Below are 9741 nucleotides of genomic sequence, written 5' to 3'. Positions count from 1 at the left end.
TGTTAGTCTTATAGGCGCTACTGGAGTCTTGCTCTTTTCCACTGCTACAGACAAACACGGCTACTCATCTTGGATCAGATTTTGGAGTTGGGGGGAGGGGGTCGAAGCCAATGTACCGGCTTAACCCCCTTTATAGAATCATAGAAGAGTTGGAAGGGACCGCCAGGGTCATCTAGTCCACCCCCCTGCGCAATGCAGGAAATTCACAACTACCTCCCCGCCCCCACCCGTGACCCCCACTCCATGCCCAGAAGATGGCAAAAATCGCCCCAGTACGACTGGCTGGAAGAGGTGCGTGAAGGAATTCTATAGGAGAGTTGAGGGGGGGCTTCTTTTCTAAGGGGGTGGCCTTGGGGGGCCGGCCCTGACATCAGCCGGTTCGGTGGGCGGTTGCAGAAGCGCCCACCAGTGCGGAGCTGCGAGGAGGCGAGGGGGGAGGACGCAGAAGGAGGGGGCGGCCGGGGGGGCGGGGACTCCCGCTGCCTCTTACGTCGCGCTGTCAAGAGCCGCCAGGCGCCCGCTGACTCGAGATAAAGTGAAAGGCACCCGCCGGAGCCGGGGGCAGAAGGCACGGCTCCCCGCGCCGGGAAGCAAGAGCCAGCCAGCCAGCCAGCAGCCCTTGGCTTGGCCGCCCGGCCGGGAAGCAAGAGGGTGGGGAGGGGAGAGGAAGGCCTGAGAAACCGGGAGGGGGAAGGCCGAGGAGGAGGAGGAGGAGGAGGAAGAGCAGCAGCAGAGAGGAAGCGCTAGCCCGAGGCGCCCGCTGGATGTAGGGGCAGCGCCGGGGCATCGGGGCCGTCCCGTCGGGTGAGGCAGCCGGAGGGGCGCGCTCGGCGGCAGGGGGCAGGAAGGCTTCGGGGGGCGCTGGGGACCCCTCCCCTCGCTCGGGCGCCGGTGCTGCGGGGAGGGGCGGGCGCGCCCGGGCGCCGTCGATGACCGCGGGGCCGCCTTCCTCTCGCCCGCCGCCGCCGCCGCCTCGCCCGCCTCCTTTCCCCGGGGCCGGGGCTCCTCCGATGTCGGACAAGGCGCAGCAGCAGCCGCCGCCGGCGCTGGGCGGCGCGCCCATGGAGTCCGCCTCGTCCACCACCTCGTCCACCCCCAGCAGCAGCGGCGGCGGCGGCGGCGGCGGGGGCGCCAAGGGCAAGAAGAGCAACGCGGGCATCCGCCGGCCGGAGAAGCCGCCCTACTCGTACATCGCGCTGATCGTCATGGCCATCCAGAGCTCGCCGTCGAAGCGGCTGACGCTGAGCGAGATCTACCAGTTCCTGCAGAGCCGCTTCCCCTTCTTCCGCGGCTCCTACCAGGGCTGGAAGAACTCGGTGCGCCACAACCTCTCGCTCAACGAGTGCTTCATCAAGCTGCCCAAGGGCCTGGGCCGCCCGGGCAAGGGCCACTACTGGACCATCGACCCGGCCAGCGAGTTCATGTTCGAGGAGGGCTCCTTCCGACGGCGGCCCCGCGGCTTCAGGCGGAAATGCCAGGCGCTCAAGCCCATGTACATGATGAACGGGCTCAACTTCAACCACCTCCCCGACGGCTACGGCTTCCAGGGCCCGGCCTGCCCGCCCAACAGCCTGCCGCTCGACGGCGCGCCCCTGGGCATGATGAACATGGACGGCATGGGCCTGGGCCCGGCCCACTCGGTGGCCCACTTGCCCGCCAACGGCGCCCACCACTCCTACATGGGCGGCTGCGGCGGGGCGGGCGCCGGGGGCTCGGCCGGGGGGGACTACGGCCACCACGACGGCTCCGTGCCCGCCTCGCCGCTGCTGCCCGGCGGAGGGGTGATGGAGGCCCACTCGGTCTACTCCGGCACGGCCCCCTCGGCCTGGGCGCCCTCGCCCGGCCTCAACAGCGGCGCCTCCTACATCAAGCAGCAGCCCCTGTCGCCCTGCAACCCGGCCGGCAACCCGCCGCTGCCCTCGGGCCTGGCCACCCACTCGCTGGAGCAGCCCTACCTGCACCAGAACAGCCACAACCCGGCCGAACTGCAAGGTAAGGCCGCGCCGGGGTTCGGGGTTCGGGGAGGGCCGGTCCAAACCGTTGCAAGGCGGCAGGAGAAAGAAGGGACGAGAGGGAAGAAAATGGCCAGCCCCGTGGAGCAAAAAGGCATATGGGACCAGGATCCGGTAGCTATAACGTCTGAAAGCAGAAATCCGGGTCGAGAGCGGAAGGAGGTTCTGAGATCTGGCATAGAAGGCGGGTGGTCCTGGCTTGTACCCTCTTTTGGGGCCTGGAAGAGGAAAAAGTAGAAGAGGACCCCTGTTCGTTTTCTAAGCAAATGAGCAGCTCTCATCTGAGCTCCCCAACATAACCCTCCCCTTGAATTAGCCTGGAGTAACTACCACGCCTGCCCCTTCCTTCTACAATAGTTTTCCACTAATATGTTCCTTTTCAAAAAGGCTTTACCCATACAGGCCAGCGCTTAAGAAACTGTGTGTGTGTGTCCCGATGGTAGGATTAGGATTAAATATTATTCAGGAGGAACTGCTCCAGGAGACGGGACTATGAGTTCTACGAGCCCCCGCAGTGGATATGGGGCAGTTGCTTGGCTTGGCTGTAAGAGTTCAGGGAAAAGGTTACAGGTTATAGTAGGGGACCGTTCCCGATCTGTAGGGGCAGATATCAGGAATAACTGTATTTGGTATCAGAAGAGTGGGGTGTAGGCAAGACGATATGTGGGGGATCAGGAACCAGCGCCAGGATTTGGGGTGGGGGTTTATCCCACTGTATGGCTAGAGTGGGTCGGGGGGCGGGTTTCCTTCCACCCCCTAGGCTTGTGTATCTTTGCAGTTTCGCTCAGGAAACGAAGGAATTGAGGCGGGGGTCTTAAAGTTGAGCCTGGGCACCCCCGGTGTTGGAAAAGAGTTGATGCCGACGGTTAAAAGGTGAGGGAGGAAATTCCTTTCCGTCCAGCGCGATCGGCCTTGGCTGGTGTGATCTCATTCTTAAAATTTAAGAAACCAAAGACAATTCTCTCTGGCTGTGTTTTAATGATACAGAAGTATGGGAAATAATTGTCTAAGGTAGGCACGTTACACCGAATCCAGACATCCATTACGGAATGACATGAGTGGAATATATATATATAGTATGAATTGTATATTTTGAAACTGTACCTATATCTGTATCGGCATCTATATCTATAGACATAGATCTATCTGTTCTATACACACAGGAGAAATATATATACCATATTATGAATTGTATATATCTATATCTATCTACACACATTTTATATATCTACTCACCTGTAACTATATCTATATCGATAGATATCTACACACACGAGGGGAATATATACACCGTATGAATTTTATATATTTACCAACCTGAAACTATATCTCTAACTGTGTTGATATCTATATCATATAGAAATAGAATAGATATAGATATGGATGTCTACACACGTACTGAATACATATACCGTATATATACATATGGAATATATAGAGACAGAGACAGAGACAGAGATCCCGAACCTATAGCAAGGCACTGTAGAGTGCAAGCATTCTGCTGAAGTTGGTAGAAATCCTAATTGATTTCAAAGGGATTGCAGATCAGGTAGAATGCCAATAGCACACCTCATGTTGGACTCAGGCACGTCTGTGTCCTGTCCTGCGTGTGCACTAAACACCGGCGAGCTCACACGCTTCGGGGCCTGGATTCGTCCGGCGTGCTTCATTCGTTATGCGGACTGGTGGCGTCGTGTTCTGTCCTGGTTACGGTTCTAATGCATGTGACCCGGTTTTTTACTTTAAAAAGCAGGCGCAGGAGAGGAAATAGTAATTGAAAAATGCTGAAGGCGAAGATCCTTTCTGGGAATCAACATCCCCCCCAAACCTGATTTTTCCTTCTTTAGCCTGGTCCGAAATTCCCCGAAGCTGGTGGTTATTATACACAATACACCTCGTCTGCTAAAACTTGGGTTTTCTTCGCGTAGAAAAGAGTCTTTATTTGGAAACAGAAAATAACAGGCTCATTCATTTCCTTGGCATTTGTTACGAGATGATGCGAATACAAGCCCAAACATCCGAATTTGTTGTGCCGTGCCGAGGTCCCTTGAAGCTACGTTGGAGCTTCTTTGGTCTGGCGACGTGGGATCTAGGCCCCCAAAGCTGACTTATGCCACCCTCAAAGGAGCTAACGTTTCAGAGGAAGATCGTGGTGAGGTCGGCTAAAAAAATCACAGGGCTATCCCGATGGGAGAACCACAGTCATAAGAATAAATGCGCCAGCAACGGTCCAGTCGGGGTATAAACCTATGCACTCTTTTAAATTCCCTCATTTCCCGGGGAAAATTCACCAATGCCCAAATCTCTCCTGTGTTAATCAAATAGCTTTCAAATGTGCTCAAGCAGAGAGAATAACACAACAACCCCAGCTGCTGATCCATTTTTGTGTCTCGCCTTCTCTCAAGTTCTCTTCCAAGACAAGCATATCGCACGGAGTCGCAGAATCGATTCTGCGTCGGAGCGTTCGCCTGACTTTCAGTTGGCTCCCATTCGTAGACAAAACATCTCTCGTTGTCTCCGCAATTTTGAGCCGGGTGGTTTTCATTTCTTCTGCTTGCTCTGGACTTTCTCTCTCTCTCTCTCTCTCTCTCTTTCTCTTTCCTGATCTCTCTTCCCTCCTCGCAATTCTAGGCCCCGTTCGGGCGCAAACCGGGTGCTTTTGCATAAAAGAAAGGCAGGGGCACCCCGGCTACCGACCGAGGTGGAAAGAGTTTGCAAACCGAATCTCAGCGGCTACTTTCGCTTTGGTGAAAAGGAACCCGAAAAGCTTTTCAGGGGACTTGGGGCGAGGGGAAAGAGGAGGAGAAAAGAGAAAGGGAACCTGGGCGAACAGGAGTGAATTCGGATTGGGAAGGGATGGGCTAAAGCGAAATTGACACGGTTTCGCTTTGGGATCGGAGAGTTAGCAAAGATGGGGCCCAGAAATAGAAGTGAATGGCATTTTTTTAAAAAAATACTAGGGGACAATTTTAAAAATGTCTTAGCTCCCAGCAGCATTTCATAAGCCTATGCCAGTGCCCAGAAATGTTGCTTAAAAAGTATCCTTGTGGAACATCTGTGATCTACAGAATTAGCTTGAAAGGAAAGTCCCAAAAGGTGTTTGACCTACAAATATTATCCATACATTTTTTATCATTCCTGTTCTTTTGAACAGAAGAGGGCTTAAAAAAATCTTTTGTTTACTGCTGTATTTGAACAAGACCGGGGAATGTGGCAGGGTGGAACTTTAACCCAAAGCTGCCGAACTGGGCCAAACTTCTGGTTTCACTTCGATTCCAGTGGAGGCTTTTGCCTACAACAGAGTCATCTTCTGGGAAATCTTTAGCTTGGGTTCAGGCAGTTGGTCCAGTACAGAAACTAAGGAAAAAAACAGGCACTAATAAAGAAGAATTAAAACAAGAGGAGTGACTTAAAGATGGCTTCTCTGGAGCCTAATTTAAACAAAAACATTGCAAGGGACCTTAAACTGCAGGCTTGTAAATGGAGAGCTTATCTTTGCTAGTGCTTCTTGCATTCCTTTTCGCCATTTTAGCACCATGTTGGCTCTTTGTGGGGTGGGGAAGAAGATTGGGACATGTAGGTCAGGGACTTCCGTAGTTTGGAACAGTTCCCTTGTCTACGGCTTGGCCTTGGCTAAACAGTGTTTGGAAACCAGAGAATCCATGTTTTTAAAGGCCGTGAAAGGAATGTGAGAAACAGCTAGACAAAAATGCAATAGTCATATTTTCCACAGCTTGGCATTGTCAAGTCTCATTGACAAAGGAAAAAAGAGATAAAATAATTAGTTTATTGCTATTTATTTCAGTATGCACACAGGGCAGGCTTTCCAGAGCCATTAAGAAAACCCCCTGACATTAAATAACTTAATTCCATTCAAAAAATAATTCAATTCCATCTATAAAAATCTGTGATCAGAATCAGTTGACTGTGTATGAAATAGAAGGACGGAGTGCTGGTATTGTTGAAATAATGCATTTAAAATGCATTTCTGAACAGAAGAGAAACATTACTGTTTGAAATCGGTTCAGTAGGGATAATTTGAAGGCTTACTTTCTTTTCTGGAGAGGCTATCCAAGCAGTTGTTATTTAGAAACCAATGTTCCAGGCTAATTAGCTTTTACATTGAAGTGACTCCTTCTAAACACAGATGTGGATTTGTAGATAATCTGGCCCCCAATTGCTCTTCAAGCATGCACTGACTTCAGCATCACTCAGGCAAAAGGGGTGGATATCTTGTCTTGCTTAAGGAGCAAGAAATATCTGCTTTTAATAAAACGCCTATTTGTGGTCCAAAATTGGATAGGTTTTGTTTATATTCTTTGCAAGTCTTTTTGTTGGAGTACAGAATGAATTTTAACTCTTGAGATCCAGGGCATCTTTCCCGTTGGCTTCAATGGAAGTGATTTCCAATTCAACAAGTAAGCCAAATCTATACATAAAACTACCCTCCCCACCCCAGGGGAAAAAATAAGTTATTCTCCTTCCTTGGCCAGTCAGGAAACAGACTGTCCCATCCCATCCTGCAATTTGCATTTGGGCAAAATTCCCATTCCAGTCAAGTGGGAATTTCCGCAGGCTCACATGTCCAGGTCTATCACATAACTGAACTGGGCCTGAACTACTGATGGAGTCTTGATTCTAGAGGAAGCCCTTCTCCCCCAAGTCACAGTCCCAAAGATAATCTTGGACCAGATGGTGCTCTGAAGAAAGAAAAAAGGATAATGATACAGTCAGGATCCAAAGAACGGTGCATACTCAGCAAGTTGATTGACCCATAAGTTCTCAAAGAATAGCTTTCCAACCTTTGTGGCTGACCACTTTGAAATGCATGGGATTTTCCAAGGCAGGAAGGTCAAAGGAAAAAAAACACAATTCCACTGGGAAGAGTTACACTTTTGGACATGGCTACAGCTCCTCTTTGAATAGACCACTGGTCTTTCTAGTTCAGCTTTGTGGCACTTATTTATTTTATTTATGGCATTTACAATCTACCTTTCTCATTGAGACTCAAGACAGAGTATGCAATGTGAGATTAGTACAGTCAGTATCAAGGACATTTCAAACAACAATGCGATAGGGTAAAGGAAGACATCATATTAGCAAATATCCAATACAGAGTTGAAGAAATGCCGAAAAGAGCACAAGCTATTCTAGGACTGACATTAGACAAAATTGAACCAGTAGGATCATACTTAACACAACAGGTAGTACATAGGAGCACATACTTAAAGCAACATAGCGATGAAGTCTATGGTCCGTAACTTGTTAGTGAAGCATCTCTTTGAGACCCCCCTCCCTACAATATAGCCCTCCTATCTGAGTAAAAAGGCCCTTTTGAATAATTCAGTTTTGCATCGTTTGCGGAAAGCCAGGCCTGTCGATACAAATGTCAAATGCAGTGTGGCTGGCGGACTGAGGGCCAAACTACAAGAGACGCCTGACACAGGTTGGACCCTTGTCAGCTTCCCTCAAGTTCTGATGGGAAATGTAGGCAGCTTGGCGGAATGTTGGACAAGTGACAGTTGAAAAGTCCGTTGGACAGCAGTCGGAGAGCCAAGCTGCAAGACCAGGATGACTACATTTCCCATCAAAACTTGAGGGAGGCTGACAAGTGTCCAACCTGTGTCATTCGTCACTTGTAGCTTGGCCCTAAGTCCAGTTTAGTGGTAAACACATTCTATGAACCTGCCCTCACTTCTCACCATCAGCTCCTGTGCCCATCAAGCCAAAGTCTCCTTTCTCCTCACCTCGCTTCTCAAGGCTCCTCACATGTGCAAAGCATGCACTCTGTCCCAAAGCTATGCTCCCTTGGGTATGTAACACATGCTGCGATCAACCCATTACTGCTCAGGACGAGATAACATTTTTGCCTCTTAAACGTTGCTTTCAGTTACTCAAAGTCTGCCCTCTGATTTCTTTCAGGGATCCGCTATCATTCCCAGTCTCCGAGCATGTGCGACAGAAAAGAATTTGTCTTCTCCATCAACGCTATGGCATCATCTTCAATGCATTCGGGAGGTGGCGGCTCTTATTATCACCAGCAAGTCACGTACCAAGACATCAAACCTTGTGTGATGTGACAGTAAGCCCAGCTTTCTTGGGGACAGTCAACACACATACACACGAAAAACTTTGTGGGACTATTTGTGGGACTTTTTTACCATAACAGCTCTTCCTTGGGAAACGGAGGACTTCCCCAAATGCTAGATTCAGTGTTGCTCTTGAGGTATATAAATATTCAAGCAAGGAATATGCCTTTGAAAGACTTTGAAGAGGAGCAGGAGTGCATTCCTGGTGCGTTTTCTAGGGGAAAGCGTAATCCCCAAACTCCAGATATCCCTCTTCCCTTTGGGCTATTGTACATCCAGAATTCTGATTGGAGGACTTTTCCAAAAACCACTTTTTTTCCCCTTTGCCTCCAGGAATTAGATGAACTCCAGGTTTTAGGTACATCCTTTACCACCAAATCCCAACATGTAATTTTCCATTGTAAATTCTCTCCATTTTCTTTCTCTCTTTCTTTTTAAAGAAAGACTTCTAGAATTCTAGGGCAAAAGGATGTGTAATCTGAGGAAGAACCAAACACTTCCATTGACCCTAAAAGTGAAGGCTTGGTTTCTTTGGATACCCAGTTTGCCATCTTTGGGCACATCATTCCACAAACAGAGCTGGCCTCCTTTTCTTCTCATTTTTGGGTCTGTGAGTGAGTAAAATACACCTAGTCTATTTATACTTTACTCAAGGTTCAGGTCAATGGAGCTATCACTAGAGAACTCAAATGGTGCAAACATACCTTTCCCCCCTAATTTGAAATTATTCGTCCAGTTTTTCCAAGGACGTCCAGAGTGGGTTGGTGGGAATTGGAAAAACACAATGACACACATGAGAATACAACCGAGTCGATGAGGTTGTGCCCTCAGGGCCCCCATAGCGTGACCTTGCAAGAGTCTCTCCCTTGACCATGTCTGACCATGCCTCTGTCATATTTTTAAGTATCAACTACAACATTACCAACATAAAAAAATAAAAAAGCACTTTGAGAAATAAAGGGTTAAAAAAGGAAAAAAAGATTAACAAGGCTCAAGCTTTTATTTATTCAACATTTTAATAAAACACAACAGTAGCCTTGATCAATCAGTATTAAAACGGTTATCTTGTCGGCAATATTTGCCATTGAGACTTTGTGAGTGCATGCGTGTCTTGAGTGTGTGCGTGTGTGTGGGAGTGCGTGTGTGCAAAATAGCCATTGTGAATGTGGAGCAGCGGTGTGCCAAGACAACTTTTCTCTATGTTTTATATATAATTATATATAAATATATAAATATAAATGAAGGACTCTCGTCTTCTATATATTTTTTTTGTTTGCCTAACTGTACAGTTCAGTGACACACCTATTTTAAATTACATTCTGCACTGTATTAAAGTGTAATTACGGTGGAAGGGCTTAGACCTCCCCCCATTTCTTTATGTGTGTGTTTGTCCTTTAAAAAAAATTAGAATGCAAATAAACGATGTATGGTGTTCGTACGTGGCCTTCACAAATTGTATAAATGGTAAATAAACCGGCATGTGGTGTAGAAATCTATGCAGTAGCCTGTTAAGAATCAATTCCAAGTGAAAGATTAGATCATTCGAGGGCTAGTTTTCCAACCATCACAGAATGGGATATAACTTCACGCATTTCCTGGACCCACACTGCCATGGGACATTTTGGGCTTGGGCCACTTTA

At 48.6% G+C, this 9741-nt stretch overlaps 1 protein-coding gene across 1 annotated transcript; it reads left to right on the top strand.

The window, feature by feature from the left end:
* The first annotated feature begins 929 nt into the window (after positions 1-929).
* Positions 930-9539, top strand: FOXF1 (forkhead box F1). The gene is made up of 2 exons (XM_055000904.1): positions 930-1992; positions 7935-9539. Exons 1-2 carry the CDS (start codon positions 930-932, stop codon positions 8090-8092), a joined length of 1221 nt encoding a protein of 406 aa, XP_054856879.1. The 3' UTR covers positions 8093-9539.
* Positions 9540-9741: the final 202 nt, after the last annotated feature.

The sequence above is a fragment of the Eublepharis macularius genome, chromosome 16 (genome assembly GCF_028583425.1).
Source record: "Eublepharis macularius isolate TG4126 chromosome 16, MPM_Emac_v1.0, whole genome shotgun sequence".
Classification (NCBI taxonomy): domain Eukaryota; kingdom Metazoa; phylum Chordata; class Lepidosauria; order Squamata; family Eublepharidae; genus Eublepharis; species Eublepharis macularius.
This window is presented reverse-complemented; position numbering and strand designations above follow the sequence as displayed.

Coding starts and splice junctions, on each gene's coding strand:
- FOXF1 (XM_055000904.1), top strand. CDS start 930: ATGACCGCGGGGCCGCCTTCCTCTCGCCCGCCGCCGCCGCCGCCTCGC. Junction 1,993..7,934: donor CAACCCGGCCGAACTGCAAG/GTAAGGCCGCGC, acceptor GATTTCTTTCAG/GGATCCGCTATCATTCCCAG.